The 19,942-nt window shown below is 33.7% G+C and overlaps 2 protein-coding genes across 4 annotated transcripts in view; both read left to right on the top strand.

Annotated features, from left to right (window-relative positions):
* Positions 1 to 19,942, top strand: part of LOC108763270 (ankyrin-2) — a 36,977-nt gene extending 17,035 nt beyond the window's left edge. For 2 of the 3 annotated variants that reach the window (XM_018510743.1, XM_018510745.1), the window contains exons 18-28: positions 177 to 194; positions 267 to 491; positions 611 to 756; positions 1,053 to 1,261; positions 1,345 to 1,549; positions 3,046 to 3,235; positions 3,318 to 3,456; positions 3,747 to 4,026; positions 4,528 to 4,680; positions 9,466 to 16,684; positions 19,256 to 19,942. In XM_018510743.1, coding sequence (XP_018366245.1) covers positions 177 to 194; positions 267 to 491; positions 611 to 756; positions 1,053 to 1,261; positions 1,345 to 1,549; positions 3,046 to 3,235; positions 3,318 to 3,456; positions 3,747 to 4,026; positions 4,528 to 4,680; positions 9,466 to 16,670 — 8,770 coding nt within the window. In that variant the 3' untranslated portion in view covers positions 16,671 to 16,684; positions 19,256 to 19,942. The remainder of the gene's footprint in view (positions 1 to 176; positions 195 to 266; positions 492 to 610; positions 757 to 1,052; positions 1,262 to 1,344; positions 1,550 to 3,045; positions 3,236 to 3,317; positions 3,457 to 3,746; positions 4,027 to 4,527; positions 4,681 to 9,465; positions 16,685 to 19,255) is intronic. The other variant, XM_018510744.1, reaches the window with a different exon arrangement.
* LOC108763278 (uncharacterized) lies at positions 5,129 to 6,862 on the top strand. The gene is made up of 2 exons (XM_018510765.1): positions 5,129 to 5,284; positions 5,574 to 6,862. The coding sequence occupies exon 2, from the start codon at positions 5,649 to 5,651 to the stop codon at positions 6,525 to 6,527; it is 879 nt and encodes a 292-aa protein (XP_018366267.1). The 5' UTR covers positions 5,129 to 5,284; positions 5,574 to 5,648; the 3' UTR covers positions 6,528 to 6,862.

Raw genomic sequence — 19,942 nt, 5'->3', positions numbered from 1 at the left:
TTTTGTTTTTCTATGAAATAATATGTAGACAGTTATATAATTTTAATATATTACATAATTATATAGAATAATTGTTTATTTACAATTAAAATAATTAAGAAAACTTCCATTTTGAAGTTTAGTTTATCTAGAAAATTGTTTAAACTTAATTTAACGGTATATATTTTCTTTTGTAGGAAGCTGCATTTTAGATCGTAAGTATAAGTAAATTGACGTAAGAATAAAACATATAAAATGTAAAAAATTACAAAGATCTGGCTTTACAGATTTTTAATTAGTTTTCTGGTGGATGCACGTGGCGGTGCTATGAAGGGATGCAGACACAGCGGTGTGCGCATTATTGTACCGCCTCGAAGAGCAACGATGCCGATTCGCGTAACGTGCAGACTGGTAAAAGCAAGTAAAGTAGCGAATCCACCCCCTTTGATGGAAGGGGAGGCTCTTGCTACTCGAATTATCGAGATGGGTCCAGTGGGCGCGAGATTTTTAGGGTAACACAGTTAATTATTCAACATAATTGATATAATATATGTAAAATATGCTAAATATAACGTAGATTTTTTAAATATTTGAGTTTGTACTGGTTTGTACGGAAATAAATTGATTTCAGACCCGTCTTAATTGACATACCGCACTTTGCATCTGTTCGCGGAAAAGAACGGGAAATCATTATTCTGCGAAGTGAGAATGGAGAAACGTGGAAGGAACATGATAATTCTGTGGATAATGATGATACTCTTCTCAATACGCCTTACGGTATACAATAATTTCACACAACTAATATGTTGAAATCAAGTATTATTTCTTCTATCTTAAATGTTTATTACGGACATATTTTCAAAATTTTAATTTTTTGTTTTTTTAAATCTTTCCGTAGTAATGCATAACTTATTAAACAAATTGTCATTAACATATGACATAGAAAAAATTAAAATTAAAATTAATTTAAATGTTTAAATTAATTAATATACAGCCTTAATAAATATCTGTAAATCTTAATTTTGATATAATAATATTATTATAATTAAATAAAGCTATTATACTTTTTTCAGATCCTCAAATGAGCGTTGCACACTCGGGCAGAATTACTCGTATAATTACTACAGACTTCCCACAATATTTTGCTATCATAACTCGAATCAAGCAAGAAGTTCATGTTATCGGCGCCGAGGGTTGCATTTTATTATCCAGCGTTGCAAACCATGTACAGGCTGTTTTTCCACCGGGAGCGTTAACAAAGAAAATTAAAGTCGGCTTGCAGGTAACTAAATTTATAAATTCGACAATCATATGATTATAAGTAGGAAAACTGCAATTAAATAACCATCATCTGTATTTATATAGGCGCACGTCATTCCGGCTGAACTCACGGCCAAATTGCTAGGTAATTGCGTTGCCGTTTCACCGGTGATTACAATTGAACCCAGACGACGGAAGTTCCATAAACCAATAACCCTTACGATCCCCGTACCGCAAGCGGCGAACAAGGGGATGATTAATCAGTATGGAGGAGAGACTCCCACGTTACGCCTTTTGTGTAGCATTGCGGGTAACTATGAACAGTTTACAATTTTAGACAAGCAGATACAGTTTATCTTAAAATTTATCAATAATTATATAAATATCATAAGAAAATAATTTGATAATATTAAATAATATTAATGAAACAGATTATTACAAGGAAATTGTTTATATGTACAAGAAGTATATAATGCTTATATACGTGTACGTGTGATTGGTTTGAAAATTATCTGAAATTCTATCTAAAAATGTTTTTTTTACGTTTAATAAAAAATATTTAAAATATATTTTGTAATTACTACTAGAGGAGAAGGTGATATTATGGCACCCCAGTTACATTTTACACAATAACTTTGTTAATAATCGATATTTAAGTTTAAAACTTGACAATTGCATTCGTTAAAATGTTGAATCGATTCTGGATCCAAAGTTACAAAATATTTATTACTTAGAAAACTATTAATAAAAATGTGATCACATTGCATAATGATTCGAAGAAAAAAATGAGTGGTAATGTAGCCTTCTATAAAAATAGCCTTAAAATATTAGTTTTGTTTAGAAAATAGTATTTGGTTACAAAATTAACAAAAAAAGTAAGACGTTTTAAAATGTATGCAAATGAATGATATACATTCACATAACTTCTGCTATATAAGCTGCTCAGTACTAAAAATCTCAATATTAAAAATAGCACACGTAATATAAACTATAGATTAACAGTAGAGTTACAATCGATTATCAAATAATTATTTTGATATGAAACCTCAAAAAGAGGTCGTGAGTAATTAATACCCATAAAGGGTCACATTAGCAAAATATCATGTTTAAATTTGCACAACTCAAAATATATACAGTCAAATAAAATTTTAAATAACAAATAACACACTCAAAAATACATATATTCATGTAATAATACGCTCAAGTTTAAGAAAAATGAGAAAGTAGGTATAATTAAATGCTAAAATGTACCTCAGAAACGTTTCGAAATACTTGAAAGTAAAAAATTGTAATAAGTGCTGGCTATTGAGCATTGGTATATTAACATTATGGTGTAACGGCGAGCTACTGAATAAATAATTCCATAATCGTTAGAATTCGCTATATAATAGCGGAGATATTAAGGGAGGCCACAATATATACACTGGTCATAATACCACCTTCTCCTCTATATACGAGGGTGGATCAAATATAAACTGAACTTTTTTTTTTTTTAATATATTGAAGCACTATAAAAATACAAATGTACAAAGTTATTTCTCTATATAATCTCCGGATTTAGAAACATATTTTTCCCAACAGATAGGTAGCTTTTTTATAACTGTAACGTTTAGAAGCCGCACCCTTCTTCGTTCATCTCACGGCACGTACAAAAATAAGTTTAGTTTATATTTGATTCACCCTTGTATATTTCATTTTTATAAATTAATTTAATTATATAAATAATTAATATTGTTTCTTTCGTTTTTACTTATATTTTCTTGATTTAATAATGTTTTTGAAATGATAAAAATTACTTAACTTTAGGTGGGACAAATGAGTCACAATGGGAAGATGTTACCGGATCAACGCCGTTAACCTTTATGAACGATAGAGTGTCGTTCACCACTACTGTTTCAGCAAGATTCTGGTTGATGGATTGCAGAAATATCGGCGCAGTGCCAAAAATGGCAACAGAGTTATACGAGGCATCTTTACATGTGCCATATATAACCAAGTGAGCAGTTTTTCTATCATTCATATACGTACGTATACTATAACAACAATTCTCTAATTTTGATAAACAAATGTTTGTATAGTTTTATAATATACTCGAAGAGAATGGATGTGTTAGAAGCCACATTGAGAATATTGTGCATGACCGATGGCAAGGAAGGCATGCATACTTTAGAAAGACAAGAAGAATTTACGGAAATCGTTAAAAGTCGCGATGTTGAGGTATTTTTATAATATAGAGCAATACATATTAAACTATCTTGAAAATATTTTACTGTTTTAAAAATAAACTTTATGGAATATATCACTTTTTTTTAGATCTTTTACTAGATATCATTTTTACTTATCTCTTTTTATTCTTAGATTGAATATAAAAGGAATATTTTGATATATTTATTTCTTTTAGTAATAACACATTTTTTAAATACATAAGATAAAATCACTATTTGAAAAATATTAATAAAATATATTAATTGGTTAGATTTAATAATTTATAAGTATTTGTTTAATAGGCACTTGACGGGAAAGATCTTTATATTGAATTTAGTGGGAACTTAGTACCGGTAACAAAGTCCGGTATGCAATTGAAGTTCACATTTAGGGCTTTCCGACAGAATCGATTATCATTTCATGTTAAAGTAAAAGATCCGTTACTGGATCCAGTAGCCAGGATGCTATTCATGCGAGAACCAAAAGTTGCTAAAGGAGAACCACCTCAGCAGCCTATTTGTGTGTTAAATATTGTCCTTCCTGAAAATATAATTAAACATGATATACAGAAAAAATTAAAAGGTACGTCCATCAAATATTATAATTCAAAAAAATAAAAAACGTACTTAAAATTCTTATATCTTCTCCTCGTAATAAATAAACTAGATTAAATTATAAATGACAATGCTATAAATTTCTAATATAATTATTTTAATAATTATAAAATTTTTTTTTGTTGATTTTATAAAAGATTTCTAATAAATTAATGAATAGAGAAAATTTATCTTACTAAATATATAATTAGTTAAGTAACACATTATAATAAAAAGTCTTACTAAATATATAATTAGTTAAGTAACACATTATAATAAAAAATACAAATATCTTGATATTATTGTCTGCGTATTGTATATAAATTTTTGATCTAAAAAATAAAAGAAATATTTTTTGAAAATAAAATTAAAATTTATTAAAGGATCTTAAATCAAAATTAAATTAAAGATTTATAAGCAACGTCTTTATTCATGTATTATTAATAATAATTGTGTATAATTATTAATAATAATATATTTATTATTACAGGTTACGAAGATTCTAATGTCATAAATCAAAAATTAGATTACTATAAATCAAAGTACAAAATGGAACAAATGGAAAAAACTGATAAGCCCAAAGAAACTTCCTCGCCAACGGAAAATAAATTCATAACAGACACATTACAAAAGGAACAAACAGGTATGATATAAAAAATGTAGAAAATAGAACATACTTGACACATATTAATGTATATACAAGTCGAATATAAATATTCCAAAATAATGGGTCGCATATATTAAATTATTCCAATTGAAAAAATTTAATTTCAAAATCGATTTCGTCTATAACACTAAAAATGCAAGGTGCAAAAAGAGAATTTGCGTAATGAAGCATTAAGTGTTGTCGATGAATATTTTATTACGTGAAGATATTTTATATCGTATTTACTGATAAGTGATGACTTAAGAAAGGTCTGGCGATGTAGGTCGTTCGTAAGCAAAGTGCAACATGAAAAAAGGAAATGTTTTGAAAAGGTCGAAAAAAGTCCTTGTCGAATATCGTTTCGTTTGGACTTGAAAATGATGAAATTCGATTGTCATTCTATTTTATAATTTAAGGGGAGAAAGATAATCGGCTTACGGTTTAAGAGTTGAGTGAGGCTTCCTTAACTTAATTAGACGTAACAGCATCAACAAATGCTTGAAAGTGCCGGACTTCTTTAGTTCTATCTGTACCGATGAAGAGAACGATACAAAATTCGTATCTATCTTTCTTTCAAGCATCCATACACAATTATTAAAACGTGAGTCTTTTTAGTTTTACCATGAGTTCCTTCATTTTTAATAACTTCCTCTTTTTGTTTTATTAATGTTCTCATTAAAGTCGAAGAGTTTGATACAAAATTGAGATAAATTTATAAATTATAAAATCTGTTTTAAATACAAGATCATATTTAAAATAGATTTTTACTAATTATAAGCTTATTTCATTTTTGCATTTTTAATTATGTTTTCCTATTTGTTTCGAATAATTTATTTAAAATTTTATTTTGTGTTTTCTTCAGAGTTAATTTTTTTTCTCACTATTTTCAGTTTCAGATATTTTTAAGTTTATTAGTAGTTTGCACTTACGATCGGGACGTTAAACACATAAGAAACTAAGTAGACATGGCGACGAAAATGAAACTCAATGAGCACGATCGCATCATGATGAAGCAGGACAGTCAAGTTAATGACAAGGAATATTCCTCTGGAACGAAGGTTAAGCGCAAATCCAGATCCGTTAGAAGACGCTTGAATGCTATGATGAGTAACGCATCGTTGCACTTCTCCGACACAGATTCTGAAGGCGAGTTGATGATGATCACCAGCAAGATTGGCAAACTTAACTCCGCGCAAACTTTGCAAGCGAATCCGTTAATCTCTGTGACCAATGCGGAGATCATCGAGCCTAACACGAAGATCAACGACGATCTAGATTATCTTATAGCCGACGGTGAAGCCAGATCCCGATCACGCCGTAGCAGCTTCGCAGAGAATCTCACCGACGTCGATGAGATCTATAGCGACGAGATCGATGAAAGAGATACTATTAGTAACTTAAACGTAATTGATAACGGTGATCAAGGGGAAACAGATTTAGAAGACATGGAGGGCGACGAGGATATTGAACCGACAATTTATGTTACTCCGAGATCGGACATCCTGATCGAGTTTGACGGTGAAATGATCACGACCAAAGAAGGCGATGGACCGTTCTCTGTAGAAGTGCGAAATCGATTATCGCGAGAAGAAGTTTCCATCGATAAAGAGGATACTAAGAACGTACCGGATATGCCAAATACCGATAGCGAAGACATGGAAGGGTCCGAAGATGAATCTAAGATAGATGAGGCAGCTGCTTATAATCACGTGTATGAGAATATCGATATCTTAGCCGCATCGCAGATTATTATGACTAACAAAATGGAAAACACCCTACACGTTCCGGATGCCGCTGAAGAGACTATCAGCGATTGCCATACTGATGTTGAGGATGTTGATTAAATAAAGGGTTGAAAGAAAAGATGAATTAAGAAAAATTATTTGAGGCATGCGAAATAGTACAGTTCTTGGAATAAAGACCAAGAGCAATTTCCATGATCTTTTTGATTATGCTTAACAAGAATTACCGTACCGTTATCATAAATACTAGGATTTTTCGATCGATCATGATTGGATAAAGTCGCTATTTAATGGGATCTGATATTTTTATAACTGATGCAATACAAATTGCGTAACATCTTATATAAAAAAATATATGAAATCTTTATTCAATTACTAGATTTTATCTGAGAGATAAGTAGAATTTTGGAATCTTTCTATCAGAGCTTTGAACAATATCAGGCAAATATATATTAAAATATTCTAAAATAATCACGAAAGTATAATTAAGTTACGCAAAGTTTATTAACAAATTATATGAAATGTGATCCTTTATATCAAATACCTTCTAAAAATTATTTAATTTTAAAAAAATTTCTCTCTTTGTCCTTTCCTATAAAAGTTGTCCACAAAATAATTTTTACATCTATTTCATTAAATATAGGTATATCGTAGGAAATGATAAAAGGAAATAAAGGAAAAATATCTAAAAATACAACGTGTAAATATGTAGAATATCTGATTTTATGTGCTTAAATTAAATTAAGAATATTAAATTTAACTTAATATTCTTAGAATAAATATGTCGTATTAGATATTACATCTCTCTTTTACTTCTGTGATACAACTAAAAAAACGTGATTTTTTAATTGTTATCTTGAATGAGTTAAATAAACTCCAAAACTGACGTTATTTTGACATCAAAAGGCCTTTAATAACGTCACTTTGATGTCGAACTGATGACAAATAACGTCAGTTTACTACTTGGGACATTATCAACTATCAAAATTAACTTCATAAAAAATTGTCAAAATCTTCACAACTCAAGAAAGGTGATTTTTTAATAAAAGTTGAAACGGAAATGATAAAAATGATATTTGATCATGTTAAATATATATTCTTTGTGTCGATATTATTTGATTAATTATTAATTTTTTGTTAATTATGTGATTAGTCACTAATTATTAATTATTTGTTAAGTTAAAAAATATTTTTTTCTCTTTTCTGGAAAATATAATTATTTTACAATAATAAGATTGAAAATAAGACCCTTTTATATTAGAAACATCACTTTAGACACAAAGCGCCACTACGGTCTGAATGTTAAGATGTTGAACTATTATATATATTTATTTAAATGAATTAATTTCAGAAATCATAATTGCGTGGTCTAAAGGCTTATAGGACGCTCGCACGGAATGCAAGAGATCCGGGTTCGACTCCCGGCCAAGGCAATATTTTTCGCAATAAGTTTATTACAGTTTTTTAAGATTAAATTTGGGAAATTTGGAGGGATTATTAATATTTCAGATTAATATATATATATTGCGTTGAAAGTCCGACAACCATATCGGCACATAATTATGATTTCTGAAATTAATTCATTTAAATGAATATATATAATAGTTCAACATCTTAATTATTTTAGTTGTGTCACTTTTGAAGTAAGAAATATGTATGCATAAACATTATTTTTTGGACATCAATGAGCACTATACATATGCAGTTTATCACAAATTCTTATCTCTTTTCCTTTTTGCACCGTGCCTTTAAAACATCATTTTTTAAATCCTTTAAAAACTTAATAATTTTTCAGTGGAATAAACATAATAATTTAAGCAAAGTAAAATTACACATTATAATTGATTTCTGGAAAGAAAAAATTGTTTAAAATGTTACTCGAAATAGCATTAATTGATCAAGGAAGTTCGCTTATAACAGCTATGATATAGTAAAAAATATCGCGAACATCGTTTTATTTGTAAATTCAATAACAATACGATGCCTATATCGAAACGATTATCGACAAATTAATTCTTATATTTTCGTTATGGAATCGATAATAACGCAATATTTGTGTACTTGTTATACTTGCAGACCGAAATGCCGTCCTCAACATTATCATAGACAACCGTATGGGATATTAATGCAAAAGAGTATGTCTCCGCAGTCTAAAGAAATTTTCCGATATAAACAAATACACATACATATATACACATATATAATTATAATTATATGATATAATATGTAAATACGTACATACATAGATAATTAATACAGCAATACTCAATGAATGTTTTCTTTTCTTGGCAATAATATTGTTTTTAAGATCAAGTCGTTGTATGTGCAAGAACAATAGAAAAATTTATTTCTTATTTGCGAATTATATTTTTGATGGATACAATTACAATTATAATTAGCATTATGTCATGCAGATAATAAATTTAAAGATATAATAGAAATAGTCGTTACATACATTCAAAACTTGATAAATTGTATTTTACAACAAATTAAAGCTGTTGAATATAAAACAAGTCCATTCTTTTATTATATGAATTATTATTATGTTTTTTCTTTTAGAGAGAGAGAGAGAGAGAGAGAGATTTTTTTTTTTTTGAGAGAGAGAGAGAGAGAGAGAGAGAGAGAGAGAGAGAGAGAGAGAGAGAGAGTTAGGAAAGTATAAACCAAAAGATGATATGTATCTCAATAAGAGTTACATTACATCTACATAAAAAAAACAATTATCTATTAGTAATATTAATAAGATTAGATTAGATTTACGCATAAACTTTAGATTTGAGTTAATGGACTACTATTTTGCATTTTGCGGCTTTAACGCATCTTGGCTCTAATACATCTTGTACCTGCCACGACTATAGAAAAGAAAAGAAAATGTGGGGAAAAAATGACGGATTTGCGCTACGGAAGTTCTCGATCGCCAGATCTCGCTGTGAATAAAAAAGAACAATTGTAAAGAAAAAATAAATACGATGTATCGCAGTCATTATATAACGACATGCTTAATAAAATGTAATGTGAGCATAATTCTTGGTTGTTCTAGATGCCGCTATCCACGAATCCTTTGCACAAAAAGCGGCTTGTCCCCTAGAATCAGTAGATGCTAGTTATCCCAATAAAGTAGGCGCCGATCAGTCGGAACCGGATCTATCGCCTGATCTCGAAAGGCAAACGTACTCGGAGAAGCGTAAATTCTGGGAGGATATGTCGAGGAAACGCGAAAATTATCAACGTTCTGAATCCGAGATTTCGAGGACCTCTCAATTGACTATTAATGAAAGCGACAGCGAGACATGTCCACCGAATGTCGTATCCGAGGAGGGCGATGGGACCACCGAAGGCATCTCAGACGTCATAAGGTCGGAGACCATCGAGGACATCAATGTGCCAGATATCTCAGAGTGTTCTGTGGCGGAGAAGGCGCATTACTTTGAGGAACAGATACAAAAAGAGATGACTAAGAGTACACCAAGACTACAGCAAGATTCCGCCAAGTCTGAAAGAGACAAATCCGTTTTTAAAGGTAAATCAATCGACGACCAGAAGAGTCGCGTGGAAAAGAGTATAGTAGAAATGACGAAGGAAAAAATTGATATCGAAGAGAAACACATAGCAGAAGCGAGAGAAATAGAGAAAATTTTGAAAGCTGCTATTGAGAGTGATAAACGGACGAAGGAGAAAGACCTGAAAGATGAAAAGGAAAAAGATAGCGATAAAGAAGTACGTGAGGAAATTCAAAAGATAACAGCTCAGCCAGTGATGGAGATTTGCAAGGAATTATTAAATAAGGAAAGAGAACTCGCTGAGGAAATACAGATGAGACATACTCCGGTTACACAAGTTCAAGAAGTTAGTGAAGAAACGAAAATCTTTGAGAAAGAACAAATAGACATTAAAATTAAATCATTTCTTCTGGATGATAAAACAGAAATCGAGCAATTCCTTGAAGAGGAGAGGCGAATCATCGAAGAAGAGGCGGAAATGAAAGAAAAGAAACCGATGGCTGACAGTAGTTTTGACAAGGAAAGAAAATCGATCGCTGACACGGAGATCAAACAGATAAAAAAAGAATTCGAATCTCGCATTCCGATTTCCACGGCAATGGCTGAGAAGGATAAAAGCCAGAAAGAAGGAAAAGGAAAAACATTTGATAAACCTGAGGAGAAATCGCTAAAAAGTTCTCCTACGGAAAAAGAAAAGGATACCTCACCATTTACCAAGAAGAAAGAATTTGAATCTCGTATACCCAAACGTATCACAGAAGGAGCAACGGTAAAGGAGAAAGAAGGAATAAAAAAAGATTTGCCGGGACGGAAAGATGGGGAAACCGTTACTGTCACCGAGAGGAAATCTAGCGAGGAGGTTACGCGGCATGAAGAACGCTTGACCACGAAGAGCAAGATGCAAACTTTTTCCAAGACCTTCACCGACCCGCAGGACGCGTTTAAGATGTTTGAGAATATAAGTGCAATGAGAGACAAGGATTTCGATACAATTACTTCAAAGATTGATACCAAGGCTACTAGTAAAGTGGAAAAGAAGGAGGTACTTTCATCAGAGATCTCCAGTGGTGCGGATAAATTTATAACTCATGAGGAAAAGGAAAAAGTAGAACGGAAAGAATCCTCAGAGTCTAAGCTGACTAAGGAGTCACCGGCTGAGATAATAGAGGAAAAGAAGAGCAAGAGTGAGGAGATGGATAAAACTGCTGTGCAAAAGATGTCGATGAATGTGATGGAAGGTAAAAAAGTGATAGACGCAAGCGCTTCTGAATCTAAAGCGAAGAGTACAAAGGAAAAATTATTTAAACTGCTGGAGGACAATGAGGGAACTGCGATGGAAAAATCTGGAATTAGTAGAGATAGGAAAAGCGACGTGGATGTGGCGATTAGAATCAAGAGGGACGATGCGAAAAAAGTAGAAGACATTAAAGAATTGCCTAAAACAGCTAAAGTCGAAGGAATAGACTTGGAAAAGGTTGAAACGATCGCGCAAGGACAGTCTTACAAAGAGAGTTTGGAGAAATTTAAAGTCGAACAGTTTGTACCTAGTCAAAAAGACAAGATGGATTCAACTGAAAAGACTAAAAAAAATGAACAATTTCCGAGCAAAGAACCTTTAATATCTTTGGAGAAGAAAGAACAATTAATCGCCAAAGAAATAGAAGCGAGAAATATAGCAGAGGATCTAATACAATCGATTGAGAGTGAGATTGAGAGAAGATCATCAACATCAGGATTGAAACCACAGATGTTGAGTAAAGAATATTTAGATCAATTGATTTCCGAGAGCAGCGATACTGATCACGAAAAACTGGCAGATGATTTAACAAAAAAGTTTGAAAGTATTATGCAGAAAGATGACCAATTGGATCCAGGAACAACACTATCGAAGACGTCCTTACAAGAAGAATTATTCGAGACAGGATACACTAGAGACAGTATTAGTGAAGAGATAACAAAAGACGAAGAATTATCATTGCATGATCGAGAAGAAAGTTTACAATCATCGTCTCAAGCTAGACAAAGTCTTCAAGACAGAGACATCACTATAAGTCCCAGCAGTATATCTGAACAAATTGATCTAGAAGAAACAATCGATGTTGATACTGGAGAATTAGAGGATATATCTAAACCTACATCCAGTCCACAATCTGAGAAAGTTCGTTCAGATAGATCAAGCGGACATATTGAGCCACTTCAGAAGGATATATATAGTGATACTAGTGTCTCGAAAGATAAGATAATATCAGAGATTTCAGGCGCTAGAGTGCTAGAAATCTTAGAACCAGGCGCAGATAGTCGACAAGACTCAGTCGACGTGCCGTCCTTGGAGTTAGACGAGCACAAAGTATCCGAACAAACTAGCAGAGATGTAGCTTCTCTACACGAGAGTGTGGCTGTAGACTCTTTGGAGAAGATCGGTCAGGAGAAAGATGTCACTGTCAGTTCTAGCACAGTGTCCGAGGATGTTAATGTAGACTATCCTCCGGTTCCTGAGAATGTTCTATCCTCAACTGTTTCATCGAAAGAATACGACGCAGGGGACAGACGAAGAGCAGACAGTTTCGAAATCGAAAGTCCGCCGTTATTTTCGCCAAGGATGAGACACATAAGCGATTTAGAAATCAAGCCAGTTGACTGGATGATCGGTGATGAGAAGATTGAGATATCAGAAACGTTACAGCCCTCTCAAGTATTCAATCAAGAGTTGGAAGAGTACGAATCGTCATTACGACGTGGTCGCACTTTATCTCAGGACGAATCCGTGGATTTAGAACAAGAATCCGTGACTAAGTCTTCGGAGGAAATCAGTGTGATTGAATCGGTCAAAGAGTCGGTTGCCAGTGATGTTAATGTAACCGTTACGACTACTACAACCAAGATAACAAAGTTTACTGTAATCCCAGTGATCGAGCCGGACTTTGAAAGCGAAATAGTAGAAAATAAATTAGAGATTACTTGTCAAGAGTTGGTCGACGCTTTGCAACGAGAACACGATGCCAAGACGCCGACGGGCGAATACGCAGCAAGTATACGGCAATCGATACCATGCGAAGGTTTTGACTGGGAAACGAGTATTACCGAAGCCGTTACAGAAATGATACCTATGAAAGAAGAGGAAGCAAAAGATTTAACTGTGGAAATTGCAGAAATTAAAGAGATAACAGACAAAGATACTTTCCAACAAGACATTTCTGCAGATATAGTATCTACAATAAAGGAAGGAAAAGCAGATTTTATGCAGCATATTATAGCTGAAGAAACACAAAAAGAAGAAGAATTTGAAGCTACTGATAAAACAATAAAAGAGTCAGAGGCTGTAAAAGAAAAGACTATTGAAACTAAGGAAATTCCGAAAGATTCCACGAAAGAAGAATCAGAACTATCTAAGTGTGCGAGAGTTGATGATGTGCTAAAAGAATGGACGGAAACTTATTTAGCAAAAATCAAACCTCCCAGTGAGGAATACAAACGACATATGGAGAAGACCACCGAGAAGCACGATAAGCCCAGCAAATCAACGACTGCTCCTTCTGATACTTGTGCCTTGAAAATAAAGAAAGACGATCTCCAGAGCGTCGATTTAAGCGCGCGATATGCGATAACAGTGCTAGATCAAGTGGTAAAGAAAGAGATCGCCGAAGTGAAAGAGTCCTTGGAAGCGGCTAAACAAGACTTGATAGAAGAACTGAGTGAGAACAGTCAGACCATGATTCAAATTAAAGATTCGCCTTCAGAGTTTCAGTTCAAACTCCAATCGGAATCCATCCCAAACGATTTACCGTTTTTATACAGACCACCGTCCATTGAACATGTTCCTGTCGAGATCGAACCAGAAGCCGAAATTGGAGTTGTTACGCAAAGCGATTTATCAATTGTGGAAACTCAAAAATTCGACGAAGCAAAGCAAGAAGATACGAAAGATACCATTGATGACAAACTATCTATCCAAGAAATTGTCACCATTGATGACAGATCAGTCGATGTTAAAGCTCCTGAAATCGATGTCGAAAAACACGAAGAAGAAGAAGAAGCCATAATAACCATTGATGAACAACAGGAGGAAGAAGAGGAAGGTCGTCCCAGCCCGCTTCCTCTCAGTAGATCATCTGACGTCGGTTCGGACATGGATAATAGGGACGACAGCTACTCCTTGGCACCACCTTATCCGGCACCTAGAAGACGCCAAAAACCGGTTAGGATATCAAAAAAAGTTAAGACCTCGGAAAGCGAAGCTGACGTTTCGAGTTCTGGCGAAAGCAGCAACTACCAGTCCTGTGATTACGAGATTGGCAGCGGAAGCAGACCTAGTTCGTCCGATGTCGAGGCATTACAATCTGCTGCGGGTGGTATCCAATCCGGAACCATTTCGGAATATGAGACGGCAATGATGTCTGTTGAACACGAGGCATCGAAGACATTGCCAACATCACAAGACTATCAAACTGCAGCAAGTACGTTGAGTTCCCATGAATCTATGAAGTCTTTAAATTCTCTCAGCTCGGGTCATCTTGGCAGCATCGATAGTACCAGTGAATTGTCAGAGACATTAGTACCCTCGGAGGAAGCGGACGTGGATGCAGACGAGATAGATGAGAACCTGGAAAGTGCATTAGACGCGGAACAAGAGATGGCCGAAGCATCAGACTCTTCCGGTAGCGAAGAAATACCGATGGATGAAGCCATGGACAAAATTGATAGTCACATACCATGTCGTATGAAACGTTCGTCCGAGATGATTTTTCAACAGATTATGGACGACAGCGTTAGCATGGAAACGGAGTCTATGAATGAAATGTTGGAAGAAGCTAAAGTCGTGGATTCAGCCATTTCTGCTTCTATGGAAGCGCCCGGGATCCTTCAATCTGTAGACATAATGACATCACGGGTATCCGAAGACGGGGTTCAAAGTGTATGCACACAGGTGATTTCTACACAAGTTACTATTCCCAGCGATACCGAAGAAGAAAAAGTGGAAGGTTTAAAAGTACAAAAAGATATAGAAAAGGATGCGGAGATGATGGATGTGGAAACGGTAGAAAGTCTGGAACAGAGATCAGATCACGAGATAACTGGAGATGAAGGTCTCGAACCGATACAGTCAACATCCGTCCACTCGATGATGCAACAGGCCAGCATGTCCCTATCCTCGGCATCGGGCATGTCTTTTGACACAGTCGTAGAGAAAGATAAGTCCGAGCGTCATTCACCTGACAGCGATTCTTTCGAGCTCGTAGATAAGCCCGATATTATCGATGACTTTGTGGTGATCGAAGAAGTCGGACGTGAAGCAGAGGAGTTTGATGCTGAAGGTAAGAGCATTCGCATTAGCTCAATACCTCAGACCACCAGCAAGCAATATGATCGCGATCTAGAGAATCTAATTACGGAGAACAAAGAGGGCGCACAGGTATCAACGAGTCAGGTGTCGAGAAATAATGATTTGTTTGACTTCGAGTCCGAAGAGAGTCCGCCCCAAGCGTCAAACGACGACCAATCTCAATCCTATTCTGATGAAGAGCAGTACGAGAATAAGAAATGGATAGAAATGCAGTTCCATGCAGATGCGCGAGTGTACGATATAGAATATGACCGCGGACCATTAGAGGACATCAAAGAGGAGGAGATCACAGACTTTGAGGCCGGAAGTAGTAGACTCGGAAGTTTAGGCAGTCACAAAGAATCTATAGGCAGTGTGGGAAGTATGCGTGGTAGCTTCGGTAGTACACCGGATTACGATATCTTAGGGAAGAAATATTTCAGCAAGCCTGCGGATCATGACACTGTGTCCTTGACCTCACTGCAGGAATTTGAACACTTAGAGAGTACTGTGGCAGCTGAGAACTCACGGAAATTACAATGTGGTTCACAGGATTCTAATAGTAATAATGGCAGTCTTCCGAAAAGGTACATGACCGGTCGTTCAGGTCATGGTGATGACGTTTCATTGTCTTCACTAAAGGACTTTGAAGGCCTGGAAAAAGCCTGCAGAGAGGCTCATTTGATGGAGCTACGGGCTCGTGAGGAAGAGGAGCTACTAGAACATGAAAGTCCAGAAAATAAATATAAATTAGAGAATCTGCCGCGATCGAGGACAGAGACTAGTGCAGCTGGCTCGTTTAATCCTAGTACTTCCGGATCGGATGACTACGAAAAGAGGATAAAAGAGATCGACGAGATAATACGCATTGCTCAGTCTAACATGGAGAAGTTTGAACGGCAAGACGACACTACGGAAGACATTTCGCAAATCGAGATTACCGATGCTGAGAAAGCTTTCGTCCAACCAATTCCAGAAACTCTTCCAGAAGAAACGGAAGAACTTGAGGAGGCACGAGCGACACAAAAAGAAAGCAATATTATGGAGACCAGTACGGACTCTCTAGAAATGGAAGAAAATGCAGAAAAAAAATATCAACAATTGTGTCGAAGCTCTGATTCTCTAGAGATGAAGACAACTCTGGACTTTCCGTCCTTGAGCTCGGATTCGTTGAACAATATAAAAGATGCAAAGGAAACGCCAGAAACCGTCGAGCGATATGGTGGCAACGCGAGACGAATTTCTTCAGATTCTCTTGAAATGCCTTTGTTAGAGCAACATGATATCAGTGCATCCGAGAGAAGCAGCGGTAGCAATGGGCGTCACATAGAGGAAGAAACGGATCACTCTGTTGGACAAACATCTTCGACAGAAACTAAAACGAGAAATGGTAAAACGAAAACGTCACCAAGTAGTGATACATAGGATAATTTTCATAGGTAAGTAGATCCTACGTAATAGATTTTTAATTTACATATTAATATAATTATGTAATTAATGTAATGATATTAAATTATTATCATAAAAAATAAACGTCTATAAAAAATGTATTAAGATATCTATATGCCATTTAATTTTAAGTCGGACTAATTTTTAATGCCAAAAAACATTATTTATGCTTTATTTTCGAAACAATTCATTAAAATAATTTCAAACACTTCCAAAAAGATTATATTTTATTATTATTTTAAGCAATAAATATATATATGTACTTATTTTAACTTTGACACCGAAATATCTCGAAAACTATAAAAGATACGAAAAAATGTGTCAGACAAAAATATTATCGTTTCAAGGAGGAAAGAAGCTGGTTCCGTGGTTGACCTTGAGAAGATGTCCTTAAGGTCAGGTCAATGTTACCTGAAATTTTTTTAATAGAACCTTTTATTTTTTATTACATATTCTTATAGCTGACTTTAAGACCTTTGAGAATACTATAATAAAGTTCATTTTCATTAAGTACTTTTCAAATTAATTTAGTCGATTTTTTCGAAAGCTAAAGGAGATAGGAAAAAACGTTCCAAATAAAAGTTTCACAATTTCGATGGGAAAATGGAATACTGTTATCAGTTCAATCGTAGATGGCACCATTTCTGAGATTTTTGTTATGGCTATTTTTTTGAGATTTTCAATTCGGTTAATTTTAGACCGAATTACTCACGTCTAAAATTTTTGGAAAACAGCTGTTGGTGACCTTGAATCTGATCTTGAATAAAATTAAATTATAGTATGTAGGTTGTCAACGTCATGATTGTGAACAATATTCCAAAGGTTTTAGCCATCAGTACTTAATGAAAATGAACTTTATTATAACGTTTTCAAAAGGTAACCAACAGAAGTCAGCTATAAGAATATGTAATAAAAATAAGGGGTTTCATTAAAAAAATTTTAGGTAACCTTGATCTAACCTTAAGAGTATCTTCTCAAAGTCAACCAAGATCACCAACTTTTTTCCTCACTTGAAAACCACCATAAAATTTTTGTCTGAAACACTTTTTGGTATCTTTTATAATTTTCGAGATATTTCGGTATCAAAATTAAAATGGGACATCCTATTATACATATGTGTATACAAGGTGTCCGGAAAATCGCCCGCAATACTTTGGGAAGTGATTCGGGACCCAAAAAGAAGGAAAAAAGCTATAAATATAGGTCCGGAAATAAGTCGTTTCTGTGTTATAACCACTTTTATGTTAAAAAAAAATTGTAATTTATTTTTCATAATCACAATCATAATTTATTTCATAGCGTTTTAACATAAATAACTACATTTCGAGACTATTTTGACGTTTAGTCCGCTTGGCATCTCTCTAGTAAAGTAAAAAAAATTTTTTCATAAAAAAGAGGGCTAAGCGGATTATGCCTCCACATGGTGCATCCTGGGTAACGCCAAAATAGTTCGAAATATAAGTTATTTATGTTAAAACAGTATGAAATAAATTATGATCGTAACTATGAAAAACAAATTACAATTTTTTTTAACATAAAAGTGGTTATAACTCGGAAACGAACTTATTTCCAGACCTATGGTTTATATAGCTCTCTTTCTTTTTTTTTTAGGTTCCGAATCACTTCCTGAATGTACATATGTATATATAGTGCCCCCTCCCCCCAAAAGTTCCGGGCCGGCTAAATATTTCGAAAAGTATGCATTTTTGAGAAAAATGTTTTACACAAAAATTGTAGGGTTTAAAAAGATCTATTTAATGTTCTTATCAGTTTGACCATAGGTGGCGTTGAGGTTGAAGTCACACCGATTTTTTAAAATTAAATATCCTATTTTTCATTCCAGAATCTAATAATGTCGAAAGCTTTTCAAAACGCTACAATAAAGTTCATTTTTATTAAGTACTTTTCGAGTTATAAGACTTAAAAATTCTGATATCGCCATTATTAATGTTACTCAAAATGCCGATCGACGACTAAGACCTCTTGAATGTTGTTCAGGATTATGCCCCGGATTATGCCCCGGATTATGCCCCGGATAACATTTGTTAAGATCAATGAAAATGAACTTTGTTCATTGTAATATTTTGAAACAATTATATTGAAACAATTATATTGTAACATTTTGAAAAACTTTTGACATTGGCTATTAAATTCTGCAATCAAAAATAGGATGTCCAATTTTAAAAAATCGATGTGACCTTGATCTGACAGTGGCGACGTCGATGTAAGGTCAAATTGATAAGATCATTAAATAGATCTTTTTAAATTCTACAATTTTTGTCTAAAATATTTTTCTCAAAAATGCATATTTTCCAAAATATTTAGCCGGCCCAGAATTTTTGGCGGGCACTGTATATAAATATATCTTATCTCTATATAATGAAATATTTATGTAAAATATTAAAATACGGTAAAATTAATAAAGAAAAATCTAAAATTAATAAATAAAAAATCTCTTCTCTCTCTCTCTCTCTCTCTCTCTCTCTCTCTCTGTCTCTCCTCCTCTTCTTACATGTATAAATATAATTAGAAGATTAATTATATTTTGTTTTTAATTTTAGATAAACGGACCATCAAGAAGGATTTTTGTCACGGTTTCGTAAACATATTACTGATTAACTCAAGAAGCTTTATATGTAAAACACGATATTAATTATAATGTACTAAAGAACTTGTGCATTGTGGATACTATTACATTTTGTCTTTGTTTTATGCGATGTCTTCTGATAACATTTACATTATGCTTAAGTAAGATAGTTGCTATCTTTATAATATAATGTTGTTGCGTGTGATAAGGAAGTGAAAGGATGCTTGCTTGTTTGCTCTTATTAAATTAGGATAGACGTATTTGTTAATAATTCTTATTGTATTCGTTCAGAAAAACGCAAACAATTTTAACTGTTTTTGAAATTTTTATATACATTAAGTTGCATTTTTTAACATGTACTTTAAAGTGCTACTTACATGTTCTACTGTTGTATTATAACGCGTACGACACTGTACTATTATAGCGTATTTTATAAACATTTTGATTATAGGATGTCTTTGTGGATGCAATTTCGTAAATTTTATAATATATTTGACATATTTCGTATCGAGTAATGATTTCAAGCAACGTTTGCGAAGAAAAACTCAAAAATACAATAATGCTATCTTAACGTACGTTTACAAAGAAAGACAAATACATAATACCTAAATAGAAAATTTTATATGCGAATATATATTTAGGACACACACACATACACACA

The sequence above is a fragment of the Trachymyrmex cornetzi genome, unplaced genomic scaffold (assembly GCF_001594075.2).
Source record: "Trachymyrmex cornetzi isolate Tcor2-1 unplaced genomic scaffold, Tcor1.1 scaffold35, whole genome shotgun sequence".
Lineage (NCBI taxonomy): Eukaryota > Metazoa > Arthropoda > Insecta > Hymenoptera > Formicidae > Trachymyrmex > Trachymyrmex cornetzi.
The sequence above is the reverse complement of the archived record's forward strand: the minus strand, read 5'-3'. Positions and strand labels throughout refer to the sequence as shown.

Excerpts from the sequence above, each read along its gene's own strand:
- LOC108763278 (XM_018510765.1), top strand. The coding sequence starts at position 5,649 with ATGGCGACGAAAATGAAACTCAATGAGCACGATCGCATCATGATGAAG.